Source organism: Equus asinus, chromosome 17, assembly GCF_041296235.1.
Source record: "Equus asinus isolate D_3611 breed Donkey chromosome 17, EquAss-T2T_v2, whole genome shotgun sequence".
NCBI lineage: Eukaryota > Metazoa > Chordata > Mammalia > Perissodactyla > Equidae > Equus > Equus asinus.
In genome coordinates, this window is record NC_091806.1 from 26,973,108 (window position 1) to 26,991,380 (window position 18,273).

General features: G+C 35.6%; 2 protein-coding genes across 2 annotated transcripts; one reads left to right on the top strand and one right to left on the bottom strand.

Moving 5' to 3' along the window:
- Positions 1-422: 422 nt before the first annotated feature.
- LOC106826587 (olfactory receptor 5AL1-like) lies at positions 423-2,537 on the top strand. The gene is made up of 2 exons (XM_014833989.3): positions 423-437; positions 1,536-2,537. Exons 1-2 carry the CDS (start codon positions 423-425, stop codon positions 2,535-2,537), a joined length of 1,017 nt encoding a protein of 338 aa, XP_014689475.2.
- Positions 2,538-14,616: 12,079 nt separating this feature from the next.
- Positions 14,617-15,576, bottom strand: LOC106826572 (olfactory receptor 8U3). The gene has a single exon (XM_014833974.2). The coding sequence runs from the start codon at positions 15,574-15,576 to the stop codon at positions 14,617-14,619; it is 960 nt and encodes a 319-aa protein (XP_014689460.2).
- Positions 15,577-18,273: the final 2,697 nt, after the last annotated feature.

Genomic DNA, 18,273 nt, shown 5'->3' on the forward strand with positions numbered 1-18,273 from the left:
TGCAGAGACACCAAGGTCTTTTCTGAATGCAATACTTTCGATGAACACCTAGAATATCTAAGTGGTGATTTCTGGGAAGCATTTAGATATATAAAGCTGGAACAGAGAAAATAAATCTGGAATAGAAATGTGTACTTGTGCATAATCAGCAAGTAGATACTTATTGAGGACATTGGACTGGATAAGATTTTTGAACAAGAAGCTGTAAAGAAGGAAAGCTGGAAGGCTTTGGAGACGGCCTGAAGAATGTGTCATCTAAAGTATAGATAATAGGAGCAGAGCCGCCAAGGTGCAGAATCAAATGGACAAATAATGAATTCAGAGATTGCTTTCTTCTGGAATCCAAAGGTATATCCAATAGAGTTCAGTACTACAGAGTTGCCAAAGAAAAGGAGGCTTTATTGGATTTAGGAATAGGGAAGATGACAGTAAACTTGGTAAGGGGATTTCTTGATTGAATAGGAAAGGAAAGTGGATTATACTTGCTTAAGTTGTAAATATGGTTTAAAAATTGGGAGTGGATGCCCATTCTAAGATATTTGCTTGAAAAGTGGTGAAAGGGAGAGAAAAGATAAAGGAGTAACAAAAATAAGGTTTACAAGGAAATGTCGATCAAAATTTAAGAGGGCAGATGCTTTTTCTATTTTATTGTTTTACATGTCTTGACTGTCTATAAGGTGCATGCAAAGTAACCTGAGACAATGTAGTGATAATGTCAGAAAATCAAGTTGATTTATTTTCTGCTTTAAGAATGGAGGAAAATGGGTTCAACTCTGCTAACTTTCAAGTGTTCAGAATCCAGCTTGGGTTTATGGAAATGTTCTCTGGAATTTAGATGTTCTAAATGCTGCCCAAATGCTATTCACTTGAGACCACTTAGATACTGAAGATAGAGGCTAAAATGAAGTCTCTTAAACATTTACAGCCGTTTTACAATCTGGAAAATTATTCACTGGTGTGCATTTTGCCAAAAGACAAAGCCAACAAATTCACAACCCTATTTTACCTTAAAGTCAGTATTATATATGTATTAGAAAAAAAAGTAGAAAATGGAGATGAGCAAAAGAAAATTTTAATGTTACATCAAACAGGACACCTAAAGATAAAGTGTTAATATTTTGCTTTTGACTTTCATTTTACATTTTTGCCACATAGTTTTGGTAATTTTTAATATTCTGATGAAATTATGCAATAATTTTATTAGATCAACTTCTAATTTAAGAAAGTATTTTGATATGCATTATCATAGGCGCTTGCATTCTTAACGTTGCTTTTTTCTTTTGTATTTTAAAAAAAGTACAACACAGACTTTGATTATAAAATTTTAATTGAAATATTCTCTCTTTTTACAGCTCTCAAGTGGATTTTATATCCTGGAATTGATGCTTGGACCAAATCCTTTCATACTGAAAGTATAACTATAATCCTCACATACTTCAGAGTGCTTATCAGGATTCTACTTTGACTGAATTTAATATAACATCCTGGTGAGCCAGGGCTATCTTCTCACATTTAATTGACTATTTCCTACAAAGTCAAGGGTATTCAGAGACGGTGCTCTGAAGGAGTTTATTATAGAATTGTTTATCTATTTCATGGCAAAAGGCAATCATTCAGCAATCACTGAGTTCATCCTCTTGGGCCTCACAGGTAATCCCAAGCTTCAAGCCATTCTCTTTTGTGTATTTCTACTGATTTACTTAGTTACTGCTTTGGGTAATCTTGGTTTGATTGTGCTAATACAAATCAGTTCTCAGCTTCAGACCCCCATGTACTTTTTCCTCTGTCATCTGGCTTTCATTGATTTTTTCGGTACCTCTGCAATCACTCCAAACACCCTGGTGAATTCTTTACGTGAAATTAAAAGTATGTCATTTTATGCATGTGCCACTCAAGTGTGTTGCTTTATCACATTTTCAGTTTGGGAATTATTAATGCTCTCCATCATGGCCTATGATCGGTATGTGGCCATCTGCAAGCCTTTACTCTATGTAGTTCTCATGCCTAAGAAACTCTGCATTCAAATGGTCACTAGCTGTTACATTTATGGATTTACTGTGGGACTCACACAAGCAGTGGCTACATTCCACATGTCTTTCTGTGACTCTAATGTGGTCAACCAGTTCTACTGTGATGATGTTCCCTTGATTGCTCTGGCCTGTTCTGATACTCGAGTCAAAGAGTTGATGTTGTTAACTATTGCTGGGTTTAATGTTTTTTGTTCTCTTATTACTGTTCTCATATCCTATGTATTCATTGTCTTTACCATCTTAAGAATCCATTCTGCTGTAGGAAGACAGAAAGCCTTTTCTACCTGTGCTTCTCACCTGTTTTCTATTACTATATATTATGGGACCCTCAGTTTTATGTACTTGCAGCCCAAGTCAAAACACTCGCTAGACAAAGACAAATTTGCCTCAGTGTTCTATGCAGTGGTGATTCCCATGCTAAACCCATTGATCTACAGTTTGAGGAATCAGGAGGTAAAAAACGCTTTGAAAAAAATTACTGAAAAGTTGTATTCTAGTAATCGATAATGAATTGTGTTGTTATCAAAGGAGTACTGGATCCTGAGTTAGGAGATTTTAAATCCAGGCATGTACAATGATGCCAGTAAGTGTCAGAAAGTGCCAGTAAGTATAGGAGCCTTTGTCCTCTGGGGCTTAGTTTCCTGATGCCTATTTCCCTGAAAATCCCTTGAAGGCATTCCTTGAAAATTCCTTGAAAATGTTTTGACTTACACATAGTAGGAATTTCAATGTCTGTTTGTTTAATAGTCGAATTATAAAAAAGAGATAAAAATCATTCATTCTCTTTGAATGTGAGATGCTTCCACAATAGAGACAAAGAACAAACCACCTTAAAATCATAATTTTATCTTGTTTCACTATGATATTGAGATTTTTAGGTCATCTTGAAAGACATGAACTATGCAAATAACATTACAAATATAAGTAATATTCTCTTTCATAGTTGAACTGAGGGAAAAAGTAACAAGGTGCTTTGTTAAAAGGTTTTGGATTTAAAGTGCCTGAAAAGTGACCTTACTCTTCACTTTACAATGTCGTTATTGATATGGTTGAACATTTTTTTAAGACATTATTTTTTTAGGGCAGTTTTAGGTTTACAGAAATATTGAGAGGGAGGTACAGAGATTTCTCATATACTGCCTACTGTCTCACACGCCTAGCCTTCCCATTATCAACATCACTCACCAGAGTGGTACATTTGTTACAATGAATGAATTTACATCGATGCATCATTATCACTCAAAATCCATAATTTACCTTAGGATTCACTCTTGACGTTATACATTCTATGGGTTGTGAAAAATGTATAATGACGTATCCATCATTGTAATTTTTTTTTAATTTTTAAAGATTGGCATCTGAGCTAACAACTGTTGCCAATTTTTTCCCCCCTTTTCTGCTTTTTTCTCCCTAAATCCCCCTAGTACATAGTTGTATATCTTATTTGCGGGTCCTTCTAGTTGTGGCATGTGGGACGCCGCCTCAACATGGCCTGATGAGCAGTGCCATGTCCCCGCCCAGGATCCAAGCCAGCGAAACCCTAGGCCATAGAAGCACAGCACTCAAACTTAACCACTTGGCCACGGGGCCGGCCCCTCATTGTAATATTACACAGAATATTTTCACTGGCCTAAAAATCCTCTATGCTCTGTCTATTCATCTCTTCCTCACCACCTCTACCCCTAGCAATCATTAATCTTTTCATTGCCACAATGGTTTTGCCTTTTCCAGAATGTCATAGAGTTGAAATTATATAGTATGTAGACTTTTTAGATTGCCTTCTTACACTTAGTAATATGCATTTAAGATTTCTTCGTGTCTTTGTTATGGTTTAATAACTCATTTTTTTTTGGCTCTGAATAATATTCCATTGTCTGGATGTACCACAGTTTATTTATCCATTCACCTACTGAAGGACATATTATTGGAAACACAAGCTAGACACATGGAAACATCACAAGGATAAAAGAAAGCACTTCGGCTGACAGCCTCACCAAGTGTCAGTCATGCGACTGAGGTCAATTGGATCACACAACTGTCCTACTGCCCCAGCTTCCACCACCTGGAGAAGGATTATCTAGTTAACCCACAGAAACATGAGAGATAATAAATCATTATTGCTTTGGGCCACTAAGGTTTGGGGTTGTTTTTTGTACACCAATAGACAGTTGAAACAGTCATGATCACAGAATTAATTCCAAATTAATCTGTGCCAGTCTTCTTCTATTTTGCATGTGGGACACTGCCACAGCATGGCCTGATGAGCGGTGCACATGTCTGTGCCCAGGATCTGAACCTGCGAACTCTGGGCCACCAAAGTGAAGCATGCAAACCCAACCACTATGCCACTTCCAGTTTTGATTTTTATAACACCATCTGTCTAAAATAATAATAAAAACTCTTAAATATAAATCATACAGAAGTCTTTGTAGTTTTTTGCATTTTTATGTGTATCTAATCTGAAATGATTATACTAATTGCGATTTTCCTCAGAGACTTGACAGAAATTCAAGTAAGCTTGAAAGACATCTATCAGCATGTACACAGCCACGGGCCTCTGAGATTATGTTCATCAATTGTTTTAGAAAGATATTTTAAGTTTTTTCCTTCTGTCAAAAATTATAAAATCTATTTTTAGAATTTCTTTTTAGAGATAATTTAATTTTTAAAAATTTGCAATTAATGTGGAATCAAGTAGTTTTGTGTAACTGGTGACAAGAAGTTGGGAAAGGTCCAGTTTAGTTCTTTGTCTTCTTCTAATGTTGGATTGTTAGCAACTACTGAGAGAGTATGGAAGCATCCAAAGAGTTTAGATAGCTACATACAGACTGGGAAACAAAATACTGGTTTGGGAAAAAGCAGTTCAAGTAAGCGACTACTTGATTTTCAATGTAAGTTTGTAACAACTCACTTTTACCAAGATGGTGTTCTTGATAGTTCAGGACCAGTTGCAAAGAGAATAATATTTCAGAATACCTAGATTTTAGTATATCTGGGAGGAAATAAGGCAGGAAAGTTTTGGATGTTGGAAAGAGAATTTGTAGTAATAAATCACAGAGTCTAAGCTGTCTAGGGTAAGAATAGAATAAAGGAGTGACACAGGTAAAGGGTAATTAGTGGAGTGAAAGGAATAGTGATTTGAATAGGTTAATAAAAAGTTAGAGTGTCTTAATCAAGGTGAAACGGAAAGAGCGGAGAGTTGTAGTCATCAGATAATGTTTTAATTTTGGATACTTAGCATTTGATCAGTTTCCAGATGAAACAAGTTTCAAAATGGAGCCATGGGAATGAAAGCTCAAGTCGAATTGGGGTGGGGTCACTGATATCAAGATCAAGAATATGAGAAGCCATATTATTAAACAGGTGGTCTTCATGGGCACTGATGACAACTTTGTGGAAGAGGAACAGAATAATCTTAGTATCAGCATCTTCAATGAATCAGAGGGAGGGACCTAGCAATTCATATGACAACAGTGAAAATGAATATAATCTTGAAAGCATAAGGGGAGTTTACATGAACACTAGATGTAACAGTAAATAATGACAATGCTCAAAACATGAATAATGCTTAATCTCACATGCTAGACTTGAAGAATGTAGAGTTTCAAATGGAGCCGCACACAGAGAAGTGACCTAGAAAGAAGTTGGTTTTCAAGGAGAAGCCAAGTTTTAGTTCAGGGAAAGGAGAATAAAGTGATTGAAGATGTGGAGGAGTTTGCTAGTATCAGGAAAAGAGCTACACAGGTTCCAATACATCAGAGAAATGCAAGTACTAGAAAGAATAAGAGCCCAGACAGGCAGGGATTTGAGATCACAAGTTAGCGAGGTGATGCAAGAACACTTGGAAATATTTCAAAGAGAATAACCTCCTACAGTTATCAGCACGATGGGATTACACAGAGATTTCTGCAGTGGAAACCTCAATCTAAATACTATTAATACTATTAAGAGCTACAATTGTTTTATTTAACACAATATATAAGATAAGGACTATTCTAAACCTTTGACAAAGACAAAGTCTTAGATTGTCTTTCCAAAATTGCCCTCATCTCTGGTTAATGGAGAAGTTCTTGCTTCTCTGAAAGGTGATCATTTCTATAAACTATCAATCAATGTTAGGGAATCAAGGACTAATTTAATGAGTTATTCTGCTTCATCTCACACTAATCCTGAAACATAAAGAGGGCTGAAGCGCTCACCGTCCATTTCCATATCTGAAAATGAAGATGATAGCCATATTGCCAATCTATATGGTTGGTATAAAGACATTCTGAGATGAAATAGTGAAAAAAGAAAATCAAGTTTATCTCTCTTCTGTTCACGTAAAGATCATGAAAACCTGCTTCTTTTTTCTACAAATTCATCCTTGAATTTTTTTCATTTCCTGCTTTGTATTTAGATGTTTGAAAGTTCACAATAAATACGTTTTCTGAATCACTTATGTATTTTTAATCATATTATGCCTCTTTCAAAAAAACCAAGACTATCTGTATTCCTAAATATTCTTTTTCTCTCTTTAATTTACAAACACCACATGACAACTGAAGGAAAATTAGAAATCGTAACTAACATAAAATAAAATAAAAATTATCCTGAATACTTGGTATAGAGATAATCAGTATTCAAAAGTTTGTTTATGACCTCTCATATTACTTCTTGTGGAATCATTTTTTTTTAGTAATTTGTCACTTCCCGTTAAGTAAAAATTTTTGAAGGGATTACTATATTTTTTTTTTTTTTGAGGACGATTAGCCCTGAGCTAACATCTGCTGCCAATGTTCCTCTTTCTGCTGAGGAAGACTGGCCCTGAGCTAACATACATGCCCATCTTCCTCTACTTTATATGTAAAACGCCTGCCACAGCATGGCCTGACAAGGGATGCCACTTCCGCACCCGGGATCTGAACCAGCGAACCCTCGGCTGCAAAGCAAAACATGCAAACTTAAACTCTGAGCCACCGGGCCAGCCCCACTATAATTTTTTAAGGTATTCCAAGAATGTAAAATATTATTTTTATTATCTGTTTTCAAATAACTCTCAATATCTCTTATTAAAATAGTTATGAGATAGACTATTCAATCATGTAAAATTTTAAATAAAATACCATCCTTCTATTTTTTACGTATCTACATAGAGTTTCATGCTTTGGAATTTCTGCGTGGAAAAAATCACTTCACTCTGAAACCAGAAGTAACATGAAGATCCTCCTTTGATTGTGTTCACCATAAGATCATGGTGAGTCAGCCAGCTCCTAACATTTGCTTCATTATTGCCAGTGGAGACCAAAAAACTCAGCAGGTATGGAGGGTTTTAAAAACAAACAAAGAAAAAAAAACTTTTAAATCTATTCCATGGCCAAAGGCAATCCTTCAGCTGTATCTGAGTTTATCCTCTGGGACTCAAAGATAATCTAGAGCTTCAAGCCGTTCTTTTTGGTGATCTATTTAGCTAGTGTCCTGGGTAATAATCTTGGTTTGATTGTGCTAATCCAAATCAGTACTCAGCTTCATACACTCATGTGTTTTTTTCTCAGTCATTTGGCTTTTATTGATCTTTCTTTTACTTGATCTGTTACCCCAAACACCTTGGTTCATTTCCTGTGTGACATTAAACATGAAACATTTTATGCATGTGCCATTCAGGTGTGCTGCTTCATCATATTTATAGTTTGTGAACTATAGTTGCTTCAGTTACGGCATATGATTGGCATGTTGCCACCTGCAGCCCTTTACTCTATCTCATTCTCATGCCTAGAAAAGTTTATTACCAAATAATTGCTTAGCATATATATTTACGGATTTACTGTGGGTCTTGTCTAGAGTGTGGCAACATTCCACTTGTCTTTTTGTGGCTCCAATGTGGTCAACCACTTCTCTGTGATGATGTTCCCTTGGTGGCTCTGGATTGTTCTGACACTCATATCAAAGAACTGATGTTGTTAATCATTGCTGGGTCCAATACTGTTTGCTCTTTACTTATTGTGATAATTTCTTATGTCTTCATCCTCTTTGCCCTTCTGAGGATCCATTCTGCTGGAGGAAGAGAAAAAGCTTTTCTACCTGTGCTCCTACTTGACTTCCATCACAATATTTTATTGGACAATCGTTTTTATGTATGTACTGCCAAATTCAAGCCATTCTCTAAAAACAGATAAATTTGCTTCAGTGTTTTATGTGGTGGTGATTCCCATTTTTAACCCATCGATCTATAGCTTGAGAAATCAGGAGGGAAAGAATGCACTGAAAAGAATGAAAGAAAAGTTGTGTTTGGCTATAAAATAACTGAAGAGTCATTGGACACGGAGTGATCAGAGGACTTAAGATTGTGCTTTATTTAGAGTTGCAATGCTGATAAGTGATGGAGCCAAATTCCTCACTTCAAGTGCTCACATTCACTCAGAATATGTCTCACCAGCTGTTTCATTCTCAGAGATTTCCACATGAAAGACATTTTGTAAATTTTGAGGTGTTGAATTGTAAAAGGAGGTAAAAAGAGAGAGAGATCTGAATCCTGTTTAACCATGATTTTGTCTTCATAATTAAAGAAAGAATTGGGAAATATTGGCTTTATCTTAATTCTGTGTCATATTGAGAAATTTGGGTAGTACTGAAATCAATCAACATCTGGTATCTTCTACTTCAAGCTTGCTGCATAGATAATCTAGAAAACATGTCAAGGTTTGGTAACAAGGATTTTTGTTTTTAACACTCTCGGTAATCTCCCTAACACTTCACTTTCTGCATTTAGTTGATAGGATAGCACCAGCAGAGCTACATTGGCATGGAGCATTTATTGGCATCAATTCTGTGTCACTTTAGTTCATTGGAGCCACTTCACACAATTATAATTCATTGCCTATTAATGTAGGTTAGGAACACGGACTCTTCATTCACACAGCTTGATGAACAATTTTAGCTTCTCCAAATAACAGCTATTGTCATTGGTAAATTATTTCACATTTCTATATGTTAGTTTGCTCATTTGCAAAAGGCAGTAACAGTTCCTTTCTCTTGGACTGATTGTGAGGATTAAATAAGACCATAATTATAAAAGGCATTGCACAGTTACTAGGACACAGGAAGCACTTCAGAAATGTTGACTATTATACTTCATTATTAACATTGTTATAGGAGCCATGATCTCTTTTTTTATTTGGTTTCAGGTAATGGGGTAATAGCCTTTTTAGAAATAGTTGGCAGCATGATATGCTTCATTTTAAAATCAGCAAAATGAGAATATAAAAGCTAAGGAGTTATTTTTTGGAGATCTTTAAAGTAATTTAATTATTTCCTATTTCTTTTGGGGTGTGTTTATGATCATGTTTTAAGCTAATTCTTTTTAGGGTCTCCATTACTGTTATTAAAAAAATCAGCTTTTTTCTTGAAGAAAGAAGACACTTTTGTTACATTTAATAAAGATTACATTAATACATTATCAATTTATTTTGTTCTAAACTTTTCAAAGTGAAAATAGAACCAACATCTATTTAGTGTTTTTCTTTGTGTCACATGCTGGGTGATGTAATTTACATGGACTGTCTCAGTTAATTTTGTAACCTCTACTAAGATGAGTATTTAAAGAATAAAGAAATTCAAAACAGTTTATGTCGTTCATTAACACACCATGACTGATAACTAGAAAAAACAAGATTTGAGTTCAATTTTGTCCAACAGTAAAGCTAAATTTTTTTCAATGCGTATCTTATATTTCCAGTGATACAAACTGTACAACACTGGGATTTAAAAAAAAAAAAAAAAACCTGAATGGTGATTCACAAAAATGTCTGCCCCAAACTAGATTTAAATTAAATTTTTCATAAGTTGGAAAAGTAATTGGAAAGATATGTGAGCCTGAGTATGGCACAGAAAATGGATCGCCCACGTTGTTCATATACTCTAGAGAAGAAAACAAAGGAAAATTCACTACATATGGGGCAGAAGACGCTCTGCCTTTATCATCCCTTTGCCTATCAGTGGCCCTAACTTCAAATCTTTCTAAGAATCTCCCATTTCCCCCCAAAACCAGATTCATAGCTGTTTCTGTAAAGGGTAATCACATTTCACTTTGACACTTTGATGTCACAGGGTCCCATGTGCTATTACAGTCATATGTCACTTAATGATGGAGATACTTTGTGAGAAATGCATCATTAGATGATTCCATTGTTGTGGGAACAACATAGAGTTTACTTACACAAACCTAGACACTATAGCCTACTACATACACAGCTAGGCTATATGGTACTGATCTTGTGGGACCACCATCATACATGCAGTCTGTCGACCAAAATATCGATGGCGTGCATGACTCTTTATAACCGCCTTTGTTTAGAACCTAAGGAAAAGAACTTAATAAACACACACACACACGCACTTTTCGCATCTATAAATGGAAACTTTCTTGAGAAATGATCTCTGGTTGTCCTCAATTTGTGTGATTACTTATATAATAAGATGCCAACATTCTATGCTAATTTATTACTTACAGACCAAATTGAGTGCCAAGAAGAAGCCCTGAGGAAAAAAAAAATAGTGTATAAACATGTAATCTCTAGATGTTCTTCTTCATAGATTACTTTCTACTATTACTTTGATGAGTCAAAACATGTAGGAAAAATACGATCTCCTCTGAACTTATACATAAATAAAAAATATAATTGATAAAATATGAAGGAAATGCAAGTAAGCATCCAAAAAAGTGTAAAACTAACTTCATCAGAGTACTTACATTCTAGATAGATTACTGAAAATCTTATGCTTCTAAAAAAATGAATTTTTAATTAAATTAAAGCATATTTTCAAGTTCTTTGTTTTGTGAGGAAGATTGTCCCTGAGCTAACATCTGTGCCAATTTTCCTCTATTTTGTACATGGGGACACCACCACATCATTCCTTGGTGAGTGATGTGTAGGTCTGCACCCAGGATCTGAACCCATGAAGCCGGGGGCACTGAAGCAGAACATACATGCGCAGCCACTACACCACTGGGCCCGGCCCTAAGTTCACATATTTTTAAATGATCCCTTTTTGAAAGTAAGATGGGTTAAGGATCACTTGATTAATCTATTTTTTGAATCTTGATTTTCACGTATTAAACTTGAAAATGTGACATTTCCTAGTATTGATAAGAGCATTAAATGAGTTGATAAATGCTAAATACATAGAATTAGTCCAAACAATGGCAAACATTCAATAAATGTTAGCTATCCTTATTCTTATTCTTGTTACTGCAGAATATTTTAGAACTAGGTGGTAGTATTTATTCAACTAAAGGATTTAAAAACAACTTATACAGAAAATGTGACATCTTCTTTAGAACATTTCAGTCTTCATTCAATAAGCTGAAAAGAATTGAAGAGTATCTAAATCAAAGAAAATCTAAAACAAAGTCTAAAAGCTTCTAATATCAATATGCAAAGACAACTGCTTGGACTCTTATTCAAAGTAGACAATTAATCGGCTGTGGTTACAGAAGAAAACTTTATTGACAAGAAAACGTCTTCAGGATTGTCTACATCACTGACAATAATGATAATAAAGCTGATATTTATCAATCCTATATATTAGATGCCAAGAATATGCGACGGCCCTTACATATATTTCTATCTAAATGCTTATATACCAGTTTGTGAGATGAGATTTTCATTATTTTACAAGTAACTGGGGTTTTGTATGCAATAAAACTAGGAATTGAAAATCCCAAATTTGGGGCCAAATTTTACTGAAATCAGTCACGTTCTTCACTAATCTTGGACATTGAAGAAGTTGGATTATTTCCTACTTTCTTTTTCTTCACCCTCCCGATTCTGTATCCAGATAAAGACAAAAAAAAGGAAAACATTGTTGAGACCACGGAAGGAAGGGTGAACATACAAATATTCTATTTAGGTATACCTGCAGACAAAATGAAGAATGTTTTGACTGCGGGACTGGTGTTTCAAGAGATGAGCCCAGTCACCTAGAGCAATTGCTGGAGTCCACTTTTAGAGGTTGCAGAGACCTGTGTGCATCTGCCCACGAAGAAGTTGGATGACATGTCTATTGATTACACTTGAATTTCTTAGTTCATTTCCCTGAGAAAAGCCAATTTTACCTTATGAAATGATTGCTAATAGTAAAGAATTAAAATTGTGTAAATACATGAAAACTTCAACTCAATTAGTGTTTAAGCATTCTGTAAATAAATACTTCTGTAAATAAGTTTATGAAGAAGAAAGGTGCAGGGAGATCCCAGATCAGTGTTCCTCAGGTGAGGTATCAAGACTCTATAGGACTGGGGGCCGGCCCGGTGGCACAGTGGTTAAGTGCCCACATTCCACTTCAGTGGCCCGGGGTTCACCGGTCCAGATCCTGCTGCGGACATGGCACCTTTTGGCAAGCCATGCTGTGGTAGGTGTCCCACATATAAAATAGAGGAAGATGGGCATGGGTGTTAGCTCAGGGCCAGTCTTCCTCACCAAAAAGAGGAGGATTGGCAGCAGATGTTAGCTCAGGGCTCATTTTCCTCAACAAAAAAAAAAAGACTCCATATGTCTTATTTCTTTACCTGTTAAAAAGGAGACTGTCTATGATTCTTCCATGCATTCCTGTTGTGATGTGAAGATGCATGTGTGCATTTATCCACGTAAACATACTCTCAAAAGATAAAGTGTGGTGAATAGAAACACCATGTTTCCCTCAAAACTACCTTAAAAATTTGAGAATTCGTTCCACTCACAAGGTCCCCAAAGCACCTCATGGCAGCACATCTGAGTTATTTACAAATTAAGTGCAGAAGAGGAAACACTCACATGCATTACAAACCTCAAATTGTATTAAGTATAATGACTGCCACCATCACAATTTCCTTCTAAAATAGGGATGATAAGATAATACTAAATCACTAATTTAATTACTTTTTATGAAGTATCAAAATAATAAAAGCATAACAAATTTCTAATTTTTAAAGTTTATGTCATGATCTTATCAGGGTAATTGGATAAATAGAAGACACAGACAAATGACGTTGTTACAGCCTCTTAACACCAGCCCTAATATCAGTTCCCCCACATTGAACCCAACATATATGGGGTTAAAACTAAAACCCATCATCCACTTTCCTGCTTCTCTAGCTCCACTCATATGTAAATACCTGCTTCTTTAACCTTGGACTCCTTGAGCTTTACAACTAAATAGGACTTACAAATTGTCAAAAGCCCAGGTGGCCTGGAGTTGGAGGCACACTAAAGTTTGGCTAATCATGTGTCCTTGAAGTTTGCCAGGAAAGCTGCTGTCTCAAGAATATCAAGGAGTGGAGGCTTCCCAGACCTCAACTCCTCCACTCCCTGCGCTTGAACTGCCTCAAACAGGAAGGCAAGACAAAGGCAAAGGATGCCCATCTGCCATCCTCCTATCTCACCATCCCCCTGCCTCCCTGTAAGCAGCCTCTGAAGGCCAAATGCAGGCTGGTGAGAAAATGCCAAACTGCACAGCTACATGCGCCCCCTCCCCTACCCAAAACCCCAAATAAAAATCCCTACCCATTCCTGATTGGGGAGGTAGCAATTTTTGAGGCATGAGCTGTTGCTTTGCTCCCAGTGCCTGGCATGGTAAAAAAAACTTTCCTCTTCCACTCAAGACACCGTTATCCTTATTTGGATGGCATTGGGTTCAGGGACCGAACTTTCAGTTACAACATTATAATTTAAGATTTTTCTATTTGAACAAATGTACAGATGCATTGAACTTATTCATTTAACAACACAATTTCTTAACAAATGTCTTTCAATTTTATTTAAAAATCTGATAATGACACGTTTAAGTTTATATTATCTATATTGCAACCTTCTTTATTCTTAACACCTATAGTATTATGAAAATAAAATTTAAACAGACATGAATTTGCATTTAGAATTTTCATATTACTAATTATGTGACCTTAGACAATTTATAGATAATTGGGGCCCAGAGTAAAATCTCACACGTCTCTTAGGTTTGTTTGATTTTATTAAGTTAGACTACTTATTTAAGCACCTTGCAGGTAGTAGAAACCTAACTAGGCTTTGTCTTCTTACTTAAAGACTGATAAACCTTTGAGAGATGAATGAATTAACCTTTAATTATATATAACAAACATTTATATAACAAGCACACAGCACTTATTATCACAGTATATTGTTCTAAACATTTCATAAATATTAACCTGTTTAGTCTTCAAAACAAATGGATAATTTGGGTCCTATTATTCTCCAAAATTGACAAGAGAGTCACATAGAGTTCAGATCAAGGAGATAGAATTCAAATTCAGGCAGTTCCAGGGTCCTAAGTTCTAACAAAAACATGCAGTTGCCATTGTTTGAGATACACATATGTGTGTGTGAGAGTGTATTTGAACATAGTTTCAGTGGTCTGTAAAGGCTGTAATGGCCTGAATGGGACTTTGTGTCATACAGACTTTCCAGGTTTGGCTTAGGTCCTTGTAGAAAGTGTCAAGCTCTTTGAAGTAACAGTCACATTTTCAGTCAATTAGGGAAGAATTACAAGAAATTTCAGCAACAGAAAGCTTGATTGCTTTCCCTTCTGGTATTTAATAAAGCATTTATTACTATTATTTTCTTAATTTTAATACCTTTGAGGTTTCACAACCTTTATCCATAGCTTTCTTAAAGGCATCTTTCACCTCTTTGTTTCTTAGACTATAGATTAAGGGGTTCAACATGGGGATCACCACTGTATAAAATACAGATGCCATCTTGTCTGTATCCAGGGAGTGGTTTGATTTGGGCTGTAGGTACATAAAGATGAGTGTCCCATAGAAAATAGTGACTGCCACCATATGGGAGCCACAGGTAGAGATGGCCTTGCGTCGCCCCTGGGTGGAATGAATCCTTAGGATGGCGGCGATGATAAAGATGTAGGAGGTGAGGACAATGGAAGAGGAACAGATCATATCAAAACCAGCAAAGGCAAAGATCAGAATTTCCTTCATGTGTGTGTCTGAGCAGGACAAAGCCAAGAGAGGGAGGTCATCACAATAGAAATGGTTAATTACATTGGGGCCACAGTAAGCTAGATGGAAGGTGATAATGGTATGGAATAGGGCAACCAGAAAGCTGTATATATATGGAACTGCCACTAGCTGAATGCAGACTCGTTTTGACATCAATGTTGAATAATGCAGGGGACTACAGATGGCTACATAGCGATCATAGGCCATGGAAGCTAAAAGAAAACACTCGGTGATCATGAAGGTGAGAAAACAGCCCAGTTGTGTTGCACAAGCATGGAAAGGAATAGCGTCGTGTTCCACAACAAAGTTCACCATCATTTTTGGCGTGATAGCAGAGGAGTAACAAAGGTCAACAAAGGCCAAGTGACTGAGGAAATAGTACATAGGTGTGTGGAGTCGAGCATCAATCCTGATTAAGGTAATCAGTCCAAGGTTGCCCAGCACTGTGACCACATAGAGCACTAAAAACACCACAAAGCATGGGGCCTGAAGCTCTGGCCGGTCTGTAATTCCCTTGAGAATGAATTCAGTGACATAAGTGATATTAACTTCAGCCATTTATTCTGATAGATTTTGTGGATTTTGCTGCAATTGAAAAATAAAAATGACACTTCTCATGGCCTCTGCCAGTGTTGGGGGAAATTATCACTGATATTTTATCACCTTGAATCATGCCATCATGTGGGCAAAAAGGGCACCTTACCTCTCTGATGACATGCCATTCTTGCCCCAGAGAAAGACGTAATTTACTCTCAAAATAGTTTTTTTACAGTTATGTAGCTTTGTACTTTTAGAAAATATGAGAGGATTATGATTAAAAGTTAAATAGTATCTGAAAGAAACCACTTGAGACAAACAACACTAATATTTTAGTGTTTTTCCTGCCTCTATCATTTCTATGCATATATAAATATGGTAGCACACAAACATCTAATTCATAAATAAAACTAAATTTATTCTTCCATCTTTTCAATTGTGTGCATGTTCCCACAAACTTAAAAAAAATACTAAAATAATCTATTATGACTGACTGACTTTCCTATATTCCTTCTCCCACTTATAAAGAATAAACACTTGATGCTATAGAAGCCAAAAGAAAATTAATGAAAAAGAAGATAAAATGTAAAATTTTATTTGCATACAAATTAAACAGAATTATGATTTTTCTAATTCAACATTCACCACATTTTGAAGTTTATTGCTCAAGGAGTTAACATTAAGTAATCTACCAGATAACTTACTACTCTAAACTATGTGTAGATAAACATCTTTCCCCGTAAATATGTGTCAATATATTTCAAAGGCTTAAAATATCCAAAGCGTTTACTCTAGTATTCACGTTTTAGCAATGCATCCTAAGGAGGTATTCAGTTGTAGATAAAGTTTTATGGAAACATATATGCACAGGTAGGTAGAGTTCTTGATGTGTTTCAGAATAATTGTAATTATTTGTATACCTGCCAAAGAGGCAGAACTTATGTCTGTAAAAGACTCATTAAACCCAATATTATCCCATTTAAACTTTATTTTTTTTCTCCTGGCTTTATTTTCCCCAAAGTGGAATCATAAAATGTTAAGAAAGAAAGGAGTGTTGAGAGATCATCATATGTAAATTCTTCATATTTCAAATTGTGTTTATTACTATCATTAATATTTATCTGTGGCAATTGAGTGCTGTTCTTATCAGATACTCTACTTAGTGCAATACGTGAATTCACTTATGATAGTCTGTTCCTAATGGTATGAAGAAGGTTCTATCCCATTATTCCTGATTAACAATTGAAAAATCTCAGGGTTTTGGCTGTGGTCACAGAGAATAGATGGTATAGTATGAGTGTGACAGTACAGCACATATTCGTTTTCATCAAGCTATGCTGTCCAAAGTCTAGTGGCCTGCTTGTTCAGCGTCAATCACTAAGATAGAAAAATAAGGTTGGCTAATGCATCCATTTTGCTATAGTATCAAGCAAAAGTTTTATAGCTTAGAGATGACAAACATGAAAGCTGTAGTTTACTGAAGATTGCTAAGCTTTACATAAACTTTGCCAAGGTAAAATTGCAGGAGCCTGAGCTTTTAAAAAGTTATTATGCAATGCTTTCCTGCCTGGTGAACAACTGTTTCATTCAAGAATATTTAGAATTAAGGGTTATCTTACTTGCATATGGGACTTGAACATACTCAATTTTTTCTCACAAAGTCTTTTATATCAATTCCAGCTGTGAAGACATGTGAAAATATAATGGAGAATAACAGCAAGGCTACTATACAAAGTAAAAGTAAAGCAGACCACCTTCACTGAAAAATGGTGTCAGATGGAAAGGTTTATTTATGATTTATCATAATATTTTACTTAAAATAACAAAGACCATCTATGCATTACAGGTTCTTTTGCTATCTCTTTTATATAACTTCAGGATTTATGGTGGCTCCAAAGTACGTGTCAAACCACCTCAGAGGGAACCATATGAGAAGATAAATGCCTCAATGAGAACATTAACTATGGAGGATATTTACCATCAAGTGGAATATACGGGCACCAAATTAATGATAGAAAAGCAAAGTTTACTGTGGAGTTGCTTATTGAGGTAGAGTTTGGATTTCAAAATTCAAAAAACTTAAAAATCACGTGAAAACAAAATTGCCTATGAATGTCTGTTAAACTACTCATAAAACACATCACTTATGGCTTTGCAACTACCTTATAACTCTCTACATTATTTTATGAATTCTTCTAGTTTTTTAAAAGTAGTTTTTCTTCATAACTTCCAATTAGTTTCTGTAGGTTGTTCTGAAGGGATAGCTATTCCACAGTCTAACCATTTACTCAATCATTTCCTCACCTCTTTCAATTGTGAGAGAAAATTCTTGAAATCACTGACACATTTTACCCAAAGATTTCCTTAATAAGCACGATTGTTTCTTGTGAAACTTCATCTTTCCTAACGCAAGTTTTGACTCTAATTTTACTGCACATTGGGATCATCTATGGAGTTTTTAACATCCTAGTGTCCAGGTACCCTCTGCCAAATTAATCAGAAGGTTTGGGTAGCACCCAGGCTTCAGTATTTTTAAAACTCCCCGGGTGGATCCAGTATACAGCCATGTTTGAGAAACGATAATCTAAAGAAGAAATTCACTGATTAGAATGACAAGCAGAGCATAGCCATACTTTCAAACTTATTTATTTATTTTTTTTAGTTTTGTTTTCTTAACTTATGGTTGAATTAGTTGAGTACATGACTCTACCGTGCTGG